This window comes from Podarcis raffonei, chromosome 7, assembly GCF_027172205.1.
Source record: "Podarcis raffonei isolate rPodRaf1 chromosome 7, rPodRaf1.pri, whole genome shotgun sequence".
Taxonomy (NCBI): domain Eukaryota; kingdom Metazoa; phylum Chordata; class Lepidosauria; order Squamata; family Lacertidae; genus Podarcis; species Podarcis raffonei.
The window spans coordinates 35,996,353-36,015,702 of record NC_070608.1 but is presented as its reverse complement, the minus strand read 5'-3'; the positions used below and the strand labels follow the sequence as shown (position 1 = coordinate 36,015,702).

General features: G+C 40.0%; 1 protein-coding gene across 5 annotated transcripts in view; it reads left to right on the top strand.

Annotated features, from left to right (window-relative positions):
- The window catches only part of NKAIN3 (sodium/potassium transporting ATPase interacting 3), a 203,015-nt gene that overhangs the window by 120,408 nt on the left and 63,257 nt on the right, over positions 1 to 19,350 (top strand). For all 5 annotated transcript variants that reach the window (XM_053396048.1, XM_053396046.1, XM_053396047.1 and 2 more), the window contains one exon: positions 16,869 to 17,066. In XM_053396048.1, coding sequence (XP_053252023.1) covers positions 16,869 to 17,066 — 198 coding nt within the window. The remainder of the gene's footprint in view (positions 1 to 16,868; positions 17,067 to 19,350) is intronic.

The following is a 19,350-nucleotide window of genomic DNA, read 5'->3' as shown; positions in this document are numbered from 1 at the left end:
GAAGAAAATGCCCAGCAAAATGAATAGACCAAACTTCTCAGATAACTGATGACTACCAGATGTGCTTAGGTTAGGGCTAGGTAGGCTTCTCCAATCCCAGAATTCCATTCCAGGGATTAGAACCTGAATAAAATATGGGGGGGGGGCACAAGCAAGCCCAACCTCACATAATCAATCACATGATGTTGTTCAGGGACAACATTTGAATGGCAATGCCCATCAACTTTGGGGCGGCCCAGCCCCCTCAAATATTTTATTGGGAAAGGAGGGCAAAGACTCCTTTGGCCCCTAGGAGTTGGCTCCTTTGATCCCTTCAGAAAGTTGCTTGAACAATGCTTGCGTTTCTGGTTCTTGACTGACTGTGTTGCCATGTTGTGAACTTGAATCCCCAGTATATATACACTTGGCCTGTGATTCAGCTTTGCTCCTCTCATTGTCCTCCCCGCAACTTGACCTCGGACCTTGTTCTCTGGATGTCAGGGCAGGACAATCCCATGACTGCAGCACGGGGAATGAATCCTAACAGTGTGGTTCCAGTGTGGTGGCTGGATACTGATGAGTGGGCACCTGGAAAAATGGGGTTGGAGAGTGACTTGTGGGAATGGATCGGTAATCTGGGGGAACCTGTAACAGCCAGGAAGGTAGAGGCAGAGGCAGAAGAAGCTCCAGGATTGGAGAGTAAAGAACAGGTGCAGAAGGAAGGAGAGATAGGTCAGGCTGGTATTGAGTCAAGGGCTTCCACACTTCCTCATCCTGCCCCCACCTCTCCTGCTGTATTGTCTCCCAGGACCAGAAGAGGAGGAGCAGAAGAAGGTTGGATGGAGGAGATACATAAGCTGAGGTTGGGGTGTGTGGCCTCTCTTATTTAATTATAGATTTACTTACAGTCTTGTTTAGAAACTATTTTGACCACAAGTGGAAGTTGCTGCTATTTGTTTTGTGTCTTTGCAGTTTTGAAATTATTTATGAGCAGAAATCTTTCTTGTAATGAATACAGCAAATTGATTTGTTGGTAGATGTCCTTTTTTTTGTTGTGATCATGTATCTTTATATGATGGCATCATTAAGAGAAAGGAACAGCGATAGTAATTTTAGATTTGGAAGTGGAAGCAGCTAGTCTTTTTGTTGGTGGTGGGGTTTCTTGTGCAGTGACATCAGATATAGTTCTGTATTTTGCATCACTGAAGCTTCACCAACAAAGGAACATCATTCACATTTCACACAGCAGTGGCCAAATAGCGTATTTATAGTTGTCGTGAGAAGAATCTTTATAGCAGTGTATTGTTAATGGATACAGTGTCATTCCAGTGGATAGTATTTAGTTTCAGTGACTTTTGATTTTAGGAAGGGACTGCGCAGCATAAAGAACAAGGCTTTGGAAGCATGAGTGGTAGATTGGTACTTCTGAGCAGCAGCAACACTGTTAATTTTACCCAAATGGGAAATTTGGGATAGGTTGAATGCCTTTAGTCCATAACAGAATGACAAGGATTATTGCATTAATGTGCAGCTATCATGTGGACGTACAGTGGCAGTGACTGAATAGGCTAGTTTATTCCAAATCCTGATAATCCAGGGTATAGCTTCAGATTCATGGCATCTTTGTTTAGTAATCTCTTTCTAAATTATCTAAAGGCCTTTTATGTAACTGTTATGGCAATAAACAGTTCAGTGTGACAAATCCCTGGCTGAAGTGGCTGGACGGAGGATGTGTTCTTTACTGCATCTGACTGCCTGTGAGTTATTCCTCGCTGGCTCTCACTCTGCAACCTGCTTCAGTCCCTGATTTAGATACTACTTTATGGCTTAATGTGGCTTCCTGATTTCTTGCTCTGGTAGTTTTAGAAACCTAATGTCTAGTTTCTGCTTAGTTATTGCACCTTGAGACCTAAACATAGTTCTAATTTCCCAGTTTGGAGATTATCCTGAAACACACTAGAAAAAAGGCTGTAGGTTGGCTTCACATATGGCTTTCTGAAAGTGGCTTCTATTCATAGGAGAGTTTTTTAAAAAAAGTTAGAGCAGGAAAATGGGAAATACTATTTTCATGGAGGGTCTTAACAGTTGCTATTTAATAAATTTGTCGTCATGATTGCAAGATTATCTTGCAAGCAAGGCAGTCAGTTTAACAGCTCTTTCTGCACCAGGTAACCCAGGTGGAAAAGTCGAAACATGCATCTGATCAGAGCCCCTCCCCCCGAACTTAAAGCATGGGAAGTCCCAACAAAAAAATTATAATCTAGGTAGAATATTTGGACTATTTGATATGTATTTGTATAATTTGGAACATTCAATGTGATTTGATTGGATTGTTAAAATGGGAAACTTAATAAAAATGATTTTTTTTTTTAAAAAAAAGGAAAAGTCAAACATGCTAAACCAGACCTTAGAGTGCCTAGGGCAGGCATACCCAAACTTGGATATCCAGATGTTTTGGGACTACAATTCCCATCATCCCTGACCACTGGTCCTGTTAGCTAGGCATGATGGGAGTTGTAGTCCGAAAACATCTGGAGGGTTGAGTTTGGGGATGCCTAGCCTAGGGCATTCAAAAGTGCTCCAGAACACCTATGTCACTGTACAGAATTATTACTCTCAGTTTGATTTCTGGGGAATAAAACCTTCACAAAGTGGATTTCAACATATTTCATAAATAATAAAATAATAGAAACAACAATCCATATTTAATACATAATTCATTAAAATAAATAATAAAGGAGTGGCAGATGAAACCTTAGTTAAAGGCACTAAAATTAACCAATTGCAGATTGGAAAATGTAGATCTTTAAAATCCTCCTAAATACTAGTCATACATATTACTTGGATAGTGCTTATTTCAAAGATGTGCTACCACAGAAAAGGTCCTGCCCCTAGTACACACTAATCTCACAGTTCTCACCAGTGGCCCAGGGAGCAGGGCCTCAGATGATTATCTTAAAGCTTAGGCAGGCTTGTATTGGTACAAGTGGTCCTTCAAGGATTTAAAGGCTAATAACTAGTGCCTTAAAATGAATAGCTAGCCAATATAACTGGAGTAGAATAGGTATAATGTGATCCAAACACCAGTGTCCTGTGTTATAGTAGCAGCATCCTGCAGTGATTGTAGTGGACTGGAAATTCCTCATTCTTCTTTCCAGTGATCACACTGTATCACTAATCCACCAAAGGACTCGTTTGAGCACAGAAGCAAATGTGCAAACAGGAGTACTTTACTTTGCAGGAAATGTGATTGTTCTTGTTCATCTTTTCTGTGATTCTTCGCATGGCTGTGTGTATAAATATTGTTGCCGTCTTCCATCTGGGTGTTTATGTTGAAGGAGTCCTTCTTTTGCTTACAAAGGTACTTTTCATATTCAGTGTCATATAAAATATACCTTTCCCCCCCTTAAGTTCTCAGAAGTATTCTTTTTTCGGAAAATGGAGAGATTTTCAAAGGACATGTTAGAGCTTTTGAGGATCTGCCTTATACCCTCACTGTCTCTTTCCACTTGGCTAGTTTAAAACAACTGACATTTTAGATCCATCTCCCTGGTACAACAGAATGGAGAGAATCTTCCTCCTAAAGGACAAGAATAGTGTGGAATCTTGCTAAGACTTTGAGATGTTGTAGAAAAGCATTACAATTACGCAAGGCTGTAGTGTATTTAAGGACTTGGTTAGATTCATGGTAGTTACTTCCAGATTTGTGATAACGCAACTGTGAAAGAGCAATAGCAATTCTCACTGTAGATCTCTAGCACAGTAAGCTATGGAAAATTGCCATTTTAGACGAACGTATGCATCAAATCCATGTCATCAAAGGACAAGTAGAACTAGGAGCTTTTTTCTTTCTTTTTTGGGCAGAATGAAGTTGACTGACAGCACAAGGAGACTTCCAGTGCAACATGCAACAGTTTGGAAAAAATAATTTAAGATTGGAGCGTGGGGGGAGTTACCATCAGTTCATGTTATTTATAACCCTTTAGGCCCCTCTGTCTGTCAAATATGATAAAGGTGGTTGTCTTCTTCTATACTACATCCATAATGAAACTGAAACAAAACTGGACCAATAATGAAATATTTTGTTACATCAGTCATGCCATGCAACCATAGTTGTTAGACCTTTTCTCTTATTCAGTTTGTTTCTTGGTATTTCTGTTTGATACAAATAAATAACTGTAGTTCTCAACAACACCCACACCCACACACCCGGCTATAGAATTTTTTTTAAAGTCTGCTTTCACTTCAGTCTGGAAACTGAAAACAAGCCCCCCCCAAAAAATTTTTTTTTACCAATGGTTAGTTTTTTGTTGTTGTTTTTTAGGCAGCCTTTGACACTCAGAGTTAAAAAAAATGGGTGGAGGCATTCTAATTTGTTCCAATTTAAGTTGCAGCAGATCTAAGAACACATATCTGGCGGAGTGAATCTAGAGCCCCTAGTTTGAGATTTAAGCTTTTCCTGTTTTCCCCTGAAGCTTATCCTACAGAAACGTTAGCACAGCCTTTGCATGCTGGTTTGGGCTGATGGGAGTTGTATTCCAAAACATCTAGAGACCGCCAGGATGGTGAAGGCTGCCTTAGCATATACCAGAGGCCCATGTGGCATTTATCTTTTCTCTTCTCTCACAAACACCTAAGCAGAAATGGATTTGTGCCCATCCAGATAACTGAAATGCCTTTACATTGATGCCTAAAGATGCTTAGCCTGCTTTGTTGTATAAGGAAGCTTATATCAGAGTTAAAAAAAACCCTTATTTCAGAATCATATGAATTATATACATTAGTCAGTGTTTCAAAATTTGAGCATTTTTTGTTGCTCTGTCTTTCGCAAACCTTTGGCTGCAATGTTTTTCATGGTAAATTGTCTTGCCTGAAGTCATACATATAAAATGGCAGTGCTTGATTTTACACCTGCCGACACCTTGTCATGTTACATACTCAGCATTAAACTCTATAGTTCCTGAGTGAAGCAGATTGCATAATGCTGAGTATGATATACTGAACAGTCTAATCCTATGGACCATTACTTCCTGTTTTCCCAGCTTCTGCGGATTCCAATTTATATCAGTCTGATTTTTAGAAGTGCACAAAATTCTTTTCAGTCACTCCAGTTGCTTTCGAATCAAGAAATAAGCCTCAAATATAGCCACAATGTGTGTGAATATTAACTTGGCAATATCCTTCCACCTTCCGATTTAATGAATGTGTTACGCTCAAATGCAAAACCACGTCTATTTAACTGGTCAGAAATGGGATATGTTCCAGCCAAAAATCTTGTCAGTTCTGTGTAGACTGCAAAGCCTTTTCAAAACTGATTTCCCCCCACAAAGTCTAAGTGCAGTCAAATGCACTTATTAGGGGGGAAAACAAACATGGAAGTCAATAGAATTTCTACTTCTGTTTAAGTCTTAAACATGAGAGCTGATTCACATATCCAAATCATACTTACTTTCTCCACATGATCTTTTATAGCAGGGATGAAGAACATGTGACTCTCCAGATGTTGTTGGACTCCCAATTCCTATCAGCCCCAGCCAACCCGGTCCAGTGATCAGGGGTGATGGGAATCTAGGAACATCTGGAAGGACAAAGGTTCCCCATCCCTGTTTTATAATATGAATACACAGTCATGTAGTGGGGAGGAAGCGGAGCAAGGCAGTACCAGCTTAGAAAGGTGCTATGATTCCTGTGACCATGGTGGGTAGGAGTAGGAAAGGCACATATGTGGTTTGCTATGCAGCTTGTGGAACTGTGGTCTAAACCACTGAGCCTCTTGGGCTTCCTGCTCAGAAGGTTGGCTGTTCGAATCCCTGCAACGGAGTGAGCTCCCGTTGCTCTGTCCCAGCTCCTGCCAACATAGCAGTTCGAAAGCACACCAGTGAGAGTAGATAAATAGGTACCGCTGCGGCGGGAAGGTAAATGGCATTTCCGTGTGCTCTGGTTTCCGTCACAGTGTCCTGTTGCACCAGAAGTGGTTCAGTTATGCTGGCCACATGACCCGGAAAGCTGTCTGTGGACATGTTCATTTTCCCTACTATCTGACATTGGCCAATGTCTATTTTACACTGTGTGCATTATGCACTATTCTCTCTCTTTCTTTCCCCCTTCCCCCCAGATGTGTTTAAGGTGGTGGTATAACATCGTCTTCACACCCTTTCACTAGCTTCTTCACACCTTTTCCAGTATTTTACCTTTCACCAGTTTTCACTGGATTCTTCCTTCTCCTCTCTTTGAAGCTTTCCCATTGTTTCTCTTTCATACTACCAAAAATTAAGGATTCCCTGACCTGGCATGATGATGCCAGCATTATATATGCACAAGCCTTTTCTCATACCACCTTGCCCAGCAGGAAAGTTTTTATTGGGGATGGGGAGCAGACAACCAGAGCCCCAACTCTGGAGACATACCTGAGGTATCCTACCTTTTGATCCCCCTCTTTTTTGCACTTCTTAAAAACATTGCTTGGAGAACATCTGTGTGTGCACCACTGATGAGATCCACCCACCATCTTAACATACTCAGAGGCGCCCTGAACACTTACTCAGGGGCCTATGCCTTCATGGCCTGTAAATAAGTCTCATCACCCCTGATGCTTGCTCCCTATGATCAGAAGGAGGGGTGAAAGTATGGCTGCATTGGGCAGAGGAGATGGTTTATCAGCAGTAGCAGGGGTGCATCACTGCAGCTTATGGGGAGGCAGAAGGGCAAAGGAGTGACAATGCCAGCACAGTTGCAAACACACCAGGAGTGCCAGATTGGCTTCACTGGAGCCAGTGGCGTAGCGTGGGTTGTCAGCACCCGGGGCAAGGCAAGTAATTTGCGCCCCCTAACCCGTGGATTTTGCGCCCCCTAACCCGTGGAGCGCGCCCCCCCAGATGTTGTGCCCGGTGCGGCCGGCCCCCCCTGCACCCCCCACGCTACGCCACTGACTGGAGCCTTTGCAGCAATGCTGGTGACAGGAGGTCAGTTGAGCCCTATTCCCCCACCAACTCCTACTGCTTCACAGTGGACAACGTGTTTGCACAGTGCTGACCTCACACTGGATGTTGCTTTGCTTTGTACATTAGAAGGGCAAGGTATAATTGTTTTAATGAATGAATTTAAAGAAATCAAAATACTGGGAAGCTTGTACTAAAAACAGAACCAAAATCTGACTGACTCACTGAAACACCCGTTCAACCCCAGTGTCTAAGCTTACTGAGCTAATGCACTGTTATTTACAGATTTTTAAATCTTATAATCATCTGTAGACCTTGGGCATGCAAATCAAGATTTTAGCATTTCCTTCTACTCTCTTTAACATGCAAATACAATTTAATCATGTTAATATTGTATTTCCCTCCCTTTGTGCAAATCATGTAACCATAGAATTATCATAATTAAGAGGAGAGAAATACTAATAAAGCTAATTCAATTCCCTTCCCACTACACTGGTGTTCCCTGGTGTATATTTTCAAGAATTTTATTATTAGCCTTAAACTACAGCTTTGACCATATTCCCACAGAGAAAGTGTTTTGAAGCCTAATTGTTCACACTGTAAAGACTTGTGGGTTGTTGCTTTTCATAGGGTAATTTCATTTATTTGGATGACACACAAAAATGAGAAGTTTAGGATAATATGATTTACACAAGATTGCATTGGCAAGTTTAACAAATTATAGCAACTTGTGGTTAATCTTACAAGACCAGTATATGAGAAAACTGCTAGGCCAGGTGTTAGCAAATGCTGCCACTTGAAAACTTTCATTTATGAACTTCAGTTCACCTGATTCTGGAATGTAAAATTCACAGTTAACACTATTTTTCCCATCATATTACTTCAGTTTAACATTGTGGGGTCTTAGTAATTACAGTGTACAAATGGATGAAATGATACCTTCACAAAGAGATATTTTACCTCTTACTTTCAATCTTCTTCAAATCAGTTTTGTCATAATAATTGCAGATTAGGTGGCAATTAATCATTGCAGAAATAAGACTTATGGAAAGAGAGAGAAATGAGGAGGCAGACATCAAATCTGGAATTGAGCTAGGCTACAACTTTATGCCAAGGAGCATGGCAAAAGAACCCAAAAGGCTGTAATGTGAGAAGCTACTGTTGAAGGGAGTGTCAAAAACTCTTAATACACTACACAAGCAAATGCATGGTTTTTGTCTGCCAATAGTTCTACATACCTGGGGCAGAGCAGGAACTAGGTTGAACTCTAAAGTGAGGCTGATGCTAGGATTTGCTGGATATATAATAGTGTCCAGGAAAGACTATCAGATTGTTCTCAGGCAACGGCTCTCACATCCTGGTCATCATCTGGGATGGAATCTACACACATATAAAAAATTCTGTGAAAATGCTTTTTAAAAAAACATTTTGAAAAGTACATTGAATTTGGCATAGCTCACTGTCATCTAGTGTCACATTTGTATATTGCACTTTACAACACATTTAAAACGTTATATTTGCAGCTGTATAGCTGAGTCCTGGGTCCCAGTGCACACTGGTCCTTCTCTATCTTCTTCCTTTTCCTAAGCAAACCTCTCTGGCTTCCAGACAAGCACTCCTCTTACTAGCACTATTTGTTGCTAGGTCCAAGAATATCTTATTGAGGACGGAAGATGGAAGGGGAGTCTACTGCCAAGCTGGGAGTCCATGTGCGTGAGGGACAGTCAATATGTCTATGAAATTGAGTAAATCAGTTTGCTTAACTGTGACAGTGGGCTGTTCATAGCCTCCACAGCACTGCAGAGTCCCACTTGTCCTTAGATAAGGTGTTCCAGGTTGGGCAGGATTCTCAAAAATTTGTCTTCTGCACTGTCCCTCTGGCACTGCAAGCTTGACTTTTGGAAGACTTGTCACTTACTCAGCCTTTGCTGGCTGTTGCCTGCCTTTAGCATCCTAGTCAGCAGAATCACCCAGCCCTGTGGGTGATAGTCTATCCATAATCCTTCAGGGGTGAGCTGTCAGGGACTGGCAGGGCTCTGAGGAGTGTGTGGCAGAGGCAGGGGTCTGGAGGCTGGGGACCAGCAATTTATGAGGTTTTGTGCCACGCGTGAGGCAGGAGCCCGGCTGAAGGAAGGGGAGGAGACTGAGCAGTCAGAGATGGGGGAGAGGGCACAGAATGTGTTGGAAGCAGTCAAATCCCTGCTATCCTCTGCTACACTGTCTCCTAGAACTGGGAGGGGCTTGAAGAGACAAGTGCAGCCTCCCATGTAGAGGAAATCACTAGTTGCTTGTGCACACTCTGTCAGATGAAGGTACTTTAGCCCAGGATGGTGGTGGTCCCACTGTTGCTTCAACTTTTCAGCTGGGGCATAAGCCTGGCAAAGTTAATGCCAGCTTTTCTCAATAAAAACTTAAACTACTAGACATCTTCTTAGTTGAGTGTGCTCAGGGCATGATCCTTCTAGGGTATCTTCACATGTTCCTTCACCTGGGAGCCATTCCCACATCAACACTGCTCCATCTGCCACAAGAAGAGATCAATCCACCTTTACTTGCTTATTTTCTCCAAAAGAGTTTCAATAAGCATTGGAATCCATCTAGAAAGAGCTCACATCCCACAGGGAACAACACCCTTTTTAACTATTGGGGTGGCCTTGCATAATGCCTAGCTTAACCAATCACCAGCTCTCTAACGTGTAATGCTGGTGGTCTCACAACTGACGATTCTTATTAGCCACTTCATGGCAGCAGGATTCATAGCCCTCTGCCTGGGCAGCATCTGCACCCAAACAGTTTTCACTTCAAAAAGAGAGTTATTGGTGTTAATTGGTACAAGCCAAAGATCTGTCCCAAGTCATTTTTTTTTTGAAAATGATATTTATTGAAGTTTTACAGACAGAAAAGAGTTACAGAATTAAAAAATAAAAAAATAAAAAATAAAAATAAGAAAAAGAGAAAAAAAGTACAAAAATACAAAGAAAAAATACAAAAGACATGAAAAGTAAAAAACAATTAAAAACAGATCAATATTTTCATGTCTTATATTTCATTTACTTGTTTCCTGACCTCCTCACACCTCCCTTTTTTGTATTCCAGTTCACATGGTTAATTCAGCAAATCCTTTCCCTCTTTGTTTTTATCTTAATTCTATATCTTAACATATTATAACTTCGTATTTTCATCCAATTATCAATCCATTTTTACATATTCTTTTTAACCTTGTTGATAAAGCCATTTCATTTCAATCCAACATCATTTTAGCATTCATTAATTTTACAATGTTTCTGCAAATAGTCTTTAAATTTCTTCCAATTTTCTTCCACCAACTCTTCTCCCTGGTCTCGGATTCTGCCAGTCATTTCCGCCAGTTCCATATAGTCTATCACTTTCATCTGCCATTCTTCCAGAGTGGGTAAATCTTGTGTCTTCCAATACTTTGCGATGAGTATTCTTGCTGCTGTTGTAGCATACATAAAGAAAGTTCTATCCTTCTTTGGCACCAATTGGCCGACCATGCCCAGGAGAAAGGCCTCTGGTTTCTTCAGGAAGGTATATTTAAGTACCTTTTTCATTTCATTATATATCATCTCCCAGAAAGCCTTAATCCTTGGGCACGTCCACCAAAGGTGAAAGAATGTACCTTTATTTTCTTTACATTTCCAACACTTATTATCGGGCAAATGATATACTTTTGCAAGCTTGACTGGTGTCATGTACCACCTGTATATCATTTTCATAATATTCTCTCTTAAGGCATTACATGCCGTAAATTTCATACCTGTGGTCCACAACTGTTCCCAGTCAGCAAACATTATATTATGTCCAACATCTTGTGCCCATTTAATCATGGCAGATTTAACCGTTTCATCCGATCTGTCCCAAGTCAGTCTGGTGAGATGTACAACTCAAAACTCGAGTAACTCTTCCTACAGCAACTCATGATGATTGGCACATCTCACTGCATGCCCCTCCTTCCAAACCAGTGGACAATGATGCCCAACTGGTATCTGCAGACTGTCAGTACCCACTTCTAAGCCCAGAAGATAAGACTGCCCACAACTGACACCCAGTTGGCAATGAGTCTGCAAGCCTTGGTTTTTCATAGTTGTAGAGTCATTTTTTTCAGCAGAAAAAGTTAAAGCGATATCTCTGAAGATTTAGGTTGACCTTATATATAACAGCCTGGAATAATTTTATGTAGAAGTGAAAGACAGGGTTAGACCTACCTCATTATAATTCAAGCTAGAGCAAGAGTTATAGACCCCAAAGGATCTTTTCCGTCAGATGAATGTAGTGTGAGATATTGGTTAAAAGACACTAAGTCATCCCAAAAGTGCAGCTGCCCCTAAGCTACTGACTGCTTTATGAGAGCAAATTACTTTAAAGTCATTGCTTACAGTCTTTTGAACTATGGGAATGTTCTAATCAATCAGTCATCACATAGCAATTGATAAGTAATGAATGATCTTGAGTGATCTATTTCCCTATTACTTAAAGCTATTTTTCTAATGAACAAATGTTCATGATGTCACATCCTGCAGCTACCAGATACTCCCTTCTTTAGTAGTGAATTAACTTAATTAATGTGGCTGAGGAAGCAGATGATGTATTTGTATTGAATCCTTGGAGTTAAATCTCTTAGCACCAAGCAAAAGCATTTCTTTTCTGTGTTATCTGTTGTCTTAATAAATCTCCATTTATATATAGACAATTATTTAAAAAGCAAAGCTACACATAATTCATCATCTTCTTAAATAAGGATGCAATAATACACTCATAATGTGCAATTCATTAAACCAATATTAACAAATGGCATGGTTTCATAGCCTGCAGTTCTAACCCCAGGTAATTTGGATTGATATTTTGGCACATAGGTTGTATAGAATAAAAAACAATAATTCAATAGTAATAAGAATAACAATGTTAAAACAAATTCACCCAGCTCACCCACCCAGGTTTCTCCTAATGTATACCATCAGCTCATAGGCTTACTTTTCATCAAAATTGGGGTATGCTTTATCTTAAGTGAATGGAAACAAATTTTCCCTTAGTAAAATAGACTTGGCTTTATATGTGGCCACAGCAATATTCAAATAGTCTACCATTTGGTTTTAATTAAAGGTGAGAATAATCATTATATAAAAATATTAGATCATAGGTAACCAGAATATTATACATTTCTTTCACGTCTACTCTTACTTGCCTTTTCTCTAAACTAAAAAGTCCCAGAAACTGCAACCTTTCCTCATAGGAGAGTTCCCCATATCATTTTGATTGGCCTTTTCTGAACTTTTTCTATCCCTGCAATATCCTTTTTGAGGTTAGGAGACCAGAACTATACCTAGAAGTCCAAATGCAGTCACACCGTAGATTTGTATAACAGCATTATGATACCTGCAGTTTTATTTTCAGTCTTTTTCTTAATGATCCATGGCATTTACGTTTTCACAGCTGATGCACACTGGGTCAATATCTTCATTGAGATGATTTTGTGTTTGGGGTGGGGCACAGAAATAAACAGGTGCTCCCTTGCTGATTGTATTTCTGATGCTGAGGAATCACATTTTACAAGTACTCAAAACTGCCATTGTTAGATGTAAGTCTCCAACAGAATACACATCTTGGTTGAGATCACTGTGCATAAGGAGATGTGCAAGTGCCATGGGCAGTCGCTGGGTAGTGGCGACGACATCACTCATTACAGGTAATTGACTAAGGAGAAAGTTACTTCCGTTGTTTAAAATAAAATGGTCATCTGTCATCTCCTTGGCGACAAGGAGGTATTGAGACAAAATGCCTCCTTCAAAATGCTTGTTTTCAGAAATGTAAACTATTATACTAGGGCAGATGTAAACTCCGGGAAGCTTTCCAAGTACTCAATTGGCTGTATCTGTGTTTTGAATTCTTAGAAAAAGTATTTTAAAAACCTAGAAAATGCTCACAGCCAATCCTCTTGTATGGTCTCCACCAGTGCTTTATTCTGGCGGTACGCATACCCCTAAACATCTTTTTAATCTAAGTTTGACCTCATTGAGGGGCAGTATTTCAATATGAATAGGAAAATGAGAGTACCCCTAAACGTTTTTTTAGAAAAAAAGCACTGGTCTCCACTATATTTCATAATATTATTTGTCTCATTGGTCACTGGCTGTTCTTACCGATTATGTGCTATAGTTTAGAATAGACATCCTTTCTCTAAATTACTTAAATGGAAAGTGGCACAGAGACACAAGCTAATTTATCACAGTCTCAGGGAAGATCAGAATGAGTAAAGACGTAGAAAGCAAGAAAACGAAGTGGAACATGATGCCTTTTGTTGGACTAGGAATAGGGGCAGGATACAAAATCTCTTTGAAATGCAGCAAAAGTGTTTGAATAATTTCCCAGCATTTTGAACAGCATCTCATCTCATATTATGGTCATCTGCAAATGAGTTTACCCAGTGGGATAATAGTGTTAAAGTAAGAGGAGCTATGTGGTATAAGGGGAGGCTGTCACCGAATTCTGTGAGGTAGCTTTCTGCCATACGTATTCTGTCAAGTAGCCAACGAGTTTGTTCCACTAAAATAGGAAGCATTGTTTTCATAAACATAGGGCAGTCCACCCAATCTTAAAACTACAATTTACTTCAGTGGGATTAAGAATAAACAAAGAGGGAAAGAGAACTGCGGACTCAGAGATGGATGCTATCTGCTCATAAGAATAAAAAAATACTGCTTCTGGATGAGACTGAGAGTCCATGTAGCCCAGAGACAAGGAACCTCAGGCCTAGGAAGCCAAATGCAGCCTTCCAGCAGGCCTTTCAATCTGGTCCTCAGCACCCTGCCCAGGCCACACCCCTCCACAGCTACACACCACTCCCACGCCACTAGCTGGCCTTGTCTTGCACCCTCCTTGAGTGTTCATGCCTGACCAAATTGTGTTGCTGAATTCTGAGGATGCTTGTAGCTTGCCCCAATGGGGGATAAGAGTGCATGCTTAGGGAAGTTTTTAATGGCTGATGTTTCGATGTATTTTTAATCTTTGTTGGAATCCGCCCAGAGTGGCTGGGGAAACCCAGCCAGATGGGTGGGGTACAAAGAAATTATCATCATCATCATCATGCAAGTGTGTGTAGAAACTAGCCTACTGTACAAAGGTAAGATTCACCATTGTTGCTTTGCCCATTTTTGCCTCAGAAGGGAATGTGACCTCTGGATTGAAAAGCACCCCTGATGTAAGCCAAAATTCTGTTTCTTGCAGTGGCCGTCTAAGTCTTGGAGTTCACATTCTTTGATGGAAAGTTTAGCTACATCACATATTCAGGGTCCCTGGCAACTCTATCTTCACTTACCCTTCATGATGGCACTTTCAACACCAGTAGAGTTGATATTTCCAGAGATAGTTCTGGAATTGTGAAGATGAGGGTTTTGAGAACCCAAGATTCCTAGCTCTGGCCTCCTTTCTTTGCTAGTAGCCTTGGCTGTGGGGGCTTTTTGGTACAACATGCCCTTTCACCAAATTCACTGTCCATGTACCCATATTTCACCGGACATGGCAGTAATATGATTCAGCCTAATACTACACGTCTTGTTTGAATTAATACTCAGCTGGTTCTATGCAGTTGCTGAATATGATCAGCCACTATCCTGTCTTCTAATGTGATGGAGATGTGGAGGAGAAAAGTGTTGATGTTTCTAACTTTGGAGTCATCTTAAATTTGTTTAAAGGGCTTGTGTATAATATATGTGCCTGTCATTCACTAATGTTTATAATGTTAATGGTAGACAAGTGACATTGGGGGTTAGTAGTATCAGTGTTATGGACATGATATTCATCTTGTTGCAGACTGAAGTAATGATGGTGAGTTTTTCTAATGGATATCAGACTTCATTATATGCTTTAAAATGTTGTTCAGTTTTGTTTTCAGTTTTTGTGTATGTGTATGGTTGCACAATCTTGCTTAGAACAGTAGCCTTGATGCAAATGTTGAATGCTGCATTTTTTAAAACAATTTTTTAAAAGTGTGATTTTGACATCTCAGTCCTACATATATATATTTTGAAATAAATAGCTATAAGTGTGTTTAGGAGTGTAGCCTAAATATGATTTTTCCCCTTGAGGGTTTTCAGTTTAATTTTTCATTAAAGGTAAGTTTAATGCTGACAAACGATTAGAATAACAATCTGACCATATGCATATTCAAACTAAGTACAAAGAATCCTAATCTATAATGATGGCACCCCATCTTTCCAATGACCAATATTTCTTTTTAATTGGTGTAATTTTCCCTTGATTACACATTGAGCAAAAAGAATGTAGTAAAAAGTCCTTGACCTAATTACTGTGATACTTTGAACATTATCATAGGATATTATGATTTTCAGATTAGTCTTAACAAACTTTAAAGGTTTATTGAGTTGGGATTGATATATCACTCTATCTCTGGCCAATGCCAATTTTACATGTGTTCCTTCATAAGTCTGTCCCATCTCATTTCTGCATTAACCTGTGATGTTTAAAAAATCCAAAATGGAAATTTTTATTTAAATATTGACTTAAATACAATTTTTTAAAATCTCTGTCTGCATTTTTCTAAATGTATATTGTTTTCAGTTGCACATTTCTATGCACTTTGGTATGGGCTGAGCCAAGAATTGCATTTAAAACTTCAGACCAAACTAAATTCTCCTCCAACCCTATGAGTGAAGCACTAGAAGGAGGAGTATATCAAATTGAGCACACATGTGTGAGGTGTAGTCCACATGCACTCCAGGGGCCATTGTTTGTTATGGATGTGAATGTTTTGGATTTCAAATGTTTCCATTTCCCCATTTTCAGTAGTGTACTAGAGTGATCCCTACATCGTCAGCAATGCAATGGCAGCATATACATTTCTTATGGTGGTTGTTGCTCTCCATTGCTGTTTCTGCATTATTGTGGGAATAGTCAGCCACCAAAGGGAATAGTTAAGAGTAGTTTATATCCAGCTTCTCAATACTAATGACACTGTGCAAGGGAGGAGAAATATTCCATTGTTAATAGCACTACAATGCACTATTAAGTGATGAGAATCTAATGAGTCAATCTATCATTCTAATGAGGCCATCTGATCTGAACACTTCACTGTTGAAGGGTTCATTTTCTTCAATGGGCTTTATTCCAGCAGATCATTATCATCATTTTATATAATTTATTTAACACCTATGACACAATGGGCACTCTACAAAATGTAAAAATAACCCAGTTAGCCAGCTCATGAGGGGAAGAGGAGAGAATAGGAAGCAGTAATACAAGTGTGTAAGTGTGTGTGTGTGTGTGTGTGAGAGAGAGAGAGAGAGAGAGAGAGAGAGAGAGATATGGATGGATGCATGGATGCATGGATGCATGGAACAAGTAGCAAAGAAATAAAGGATAAAAGACCACAACTGAGGAGAAGGAAATGTCTTCAGCAACTTTCTAAAAGCAAAAGCAAAAAAGTGCTTGCCAAATATTCAAAAGAAGAACTTTAGAGGGCCATTTTGCAGGTCTGCAGTCAACAGCAGATGTGCTGCTTCAGAGGTTGCTGAATTACAGTTCCAATCAGCAACATTGCCAATGGCCCGGGATGGTGGACGTTGTCATTCAGCAATATCTGGAGGGCCAAAGGTTCCCCACACCTTAGTGAACACCTGAGTACAGCTTATGCAGATGCAGTGTTTCCTGTTCTTAAGAGACAGGGTACATATGTTTGTTGTTCTCTCCCTTTAGTTTTCTGTATTAACCATAGTACAGTATTAGGTCTATGATGAGATTAATGCTAGCCATGGTTAATGCTACTCATGTGTGCTTTATGGTCTTAAAGTGTCAGAGAGCATGCAAACTTAGCATATGATCAGGAAACTTTACATCGGAACTGGGCCTATATGTCAAAAAAGCATGAGCTCCACTGTAACAGAAAGATTTCACCCTTCTTCTCTCTTTGTTTGTTAGGAAACTGATCTCATGACTTTTAACATCTCAATGCACCGATCCTGGTGGCGAGAACATGGACCAGGCTGCATACGAAGAGTGGTGCGTCCTTCAGCTCCTGGGATGTTAGATGATTTTTCCTATGTCTCTGTGACAGGCTGCATCATTGACTTCCAATACCTAGAGGTCATTCACAGCGCCATCCAAATATTACTCTCTGTAAGTCACTGTTTGCTGAGCAAATCAGATTGTTCCAGTCTTACGTTGCCACCTTATACAATTCACATATTGCCACAGTAATTTACTCTATTCAACAGCCTAGATATTGTCTTAACTCGTGTTAAAAAAGAGGATATGAAAGCATAGAAGATGTCGCCAGCTGGATAATCTTTCCCTTTAAAAAAACCTATTTTGGATTATGATATGAAATGCATTTAGAAGATTGTGCCAATTTTTAAATTAAAATCTAAGAACGTTTCTGCAAGTTAAGGTCATTTTTATGGCACCACAGTTTCAGATTGGATGGCTTGTGGCATATCAATGGAGAAGCTCCATACTTCTGGCATCCACATCCACCATGGCTATATGGCTAATAGCTGGGAGCAGCAGAGATACTTCTCTTGATTTTCAATTTCTCTTTCAGTGCCAAAGATTGCACCTGCCTCCTATAACACTTTAATGCTTGTTTATGCTTATGCTTTATGTTTTGAGTTTGTCAGGAAACCTTCTTTTGCCTAGAGACAAAATTGAAGGACTCACATATGAAAGCATTTGCATCACCTCCTGCACAAGCATATCCGTAGAAAGATAGAAACACACTTTTAATCATTTATGCAAACTACATGGTCTCGTGCATTTGTGGGAGGGTATGCGCAATTATTTCTTTAGAATGCAGAAATAACCATTTATTTCATTGGCGCTGGCTTCCTTTGGGAAACATGCACATCTGGCCCAGGAATAAGCCTGCTTCTAGGAATGGAAGAGAAATATTTTTCACCACCTGCTGCAAATCATCCTGAAGAAAGGGTAGCTCAGTACAGCTGGTGATGTCTACGCAGGTGGATGGGGATTTTTTTTAAAAATCAGGGTTGATAAAAAATTAAAAGATTCCTAGAGTTGTTCTGCAAGGCTAAGAAGAAGTATGTAGAGGCCCTGGTTTGCCTCATAGACTGGAATTTTTATGTTTTTTCAGTAACCTGAGCATGTTGGTCTCTTGACATAGTAGCAGTTTTCAACTATGTCAAGTAAAATTTATATGCAGAAACCCAGAGTAATCATGTCTAAATGTGTTCATACTGTGAGTTGAAGTTCTCATCCATATTTAGTCCAATTGATGCAATCATTTTTGTAGTGGGTCCTTGGTTCTTCTTTGTATTTACTTACCTGATACCATTTTTATTAGTTTTAAAAGCTAGGTCATTTGTGAGAAGGGGAAAAATAGATAAGGTAATAATGACTGCAATAATTAGCAGAGCATTGTAAGAAATGAAGCAATTTAGAATGGGTAGGCATTTTGTCCATATAATATGGCTGTCCATAGTGCCTTATTATCTAAATTAGTGTGAGTCATTGTACCAATTCACAAATGAAACCACAGAGACCACGAGTGGGAAAGAAGACTCAGTAAGGTCCTTCAATTAGCCAGAAAGAGCCTATTTTCCTGGGGAAAGCTTCAAAATATCAAAGCAACTGAATTTACAAGTGTAAAAGTCATCTTTTCATTGTCAGTTACCTGTAATTGTCCATTAAGAAAGGAAAGTGGTTGATTATACTGGGGCAATTGTCTCTTTGCCCTTGTAGTGTATGTGCTGCTAGAAAGCTAACTATCTAGGTTAACCTCTTCTTTTCTAATTCTGCCCAATGACTCGGAAAGTCAGTGCCATGTATTATACATGGAACCTTAGAGCAGCCTCTACTGCAGAGCTTTCCAAACTGAACTGAAGAATTTATTAGAACTAAGAACTGGTGAAGTGTCTACTTGCAACAAAGCAATAGTTGGAGGAAGTAGCTATTCTACTAGTGTATTTGTGGCGGCTGTACTCTTTCAGCTTTAGATGGTATCAGCAGACTTTCAGATTTATTATAATAATAATAATAATAATAATTTATTATTTATACCCCGCCCATCTGGCTGGGCCTCCCCAGCCACTCTGGGCGGCTTCCATAAAAACCAAAAATACAGTAAAATATCACACGTTAAAAACTTCCCTGAACAGGGCTGCCTTAAGATGTCTTCTGAATGTCAGGTAGTTGTTTATCTCTTTGACATCTGCTGGAAGGGCATTCCACAGGGCGGGCGCCACTACCGAGAAGGCCCTCTGCCTGGTTCCCTGTAGCTTTGCTTCTCGCAATGAGGGAACCGCCAGAAGGCCCTCGGCGCTAGACCTCAGCGTCCGGGCAGAATGATGGGGGTGGAGACGCTCCTTCAGGTATACTGGACCGAGGCCGTTTAGGGCTTTAAAGGTCAGCACCAACACTTTGAATTGTGCTCGGAAACGTACTG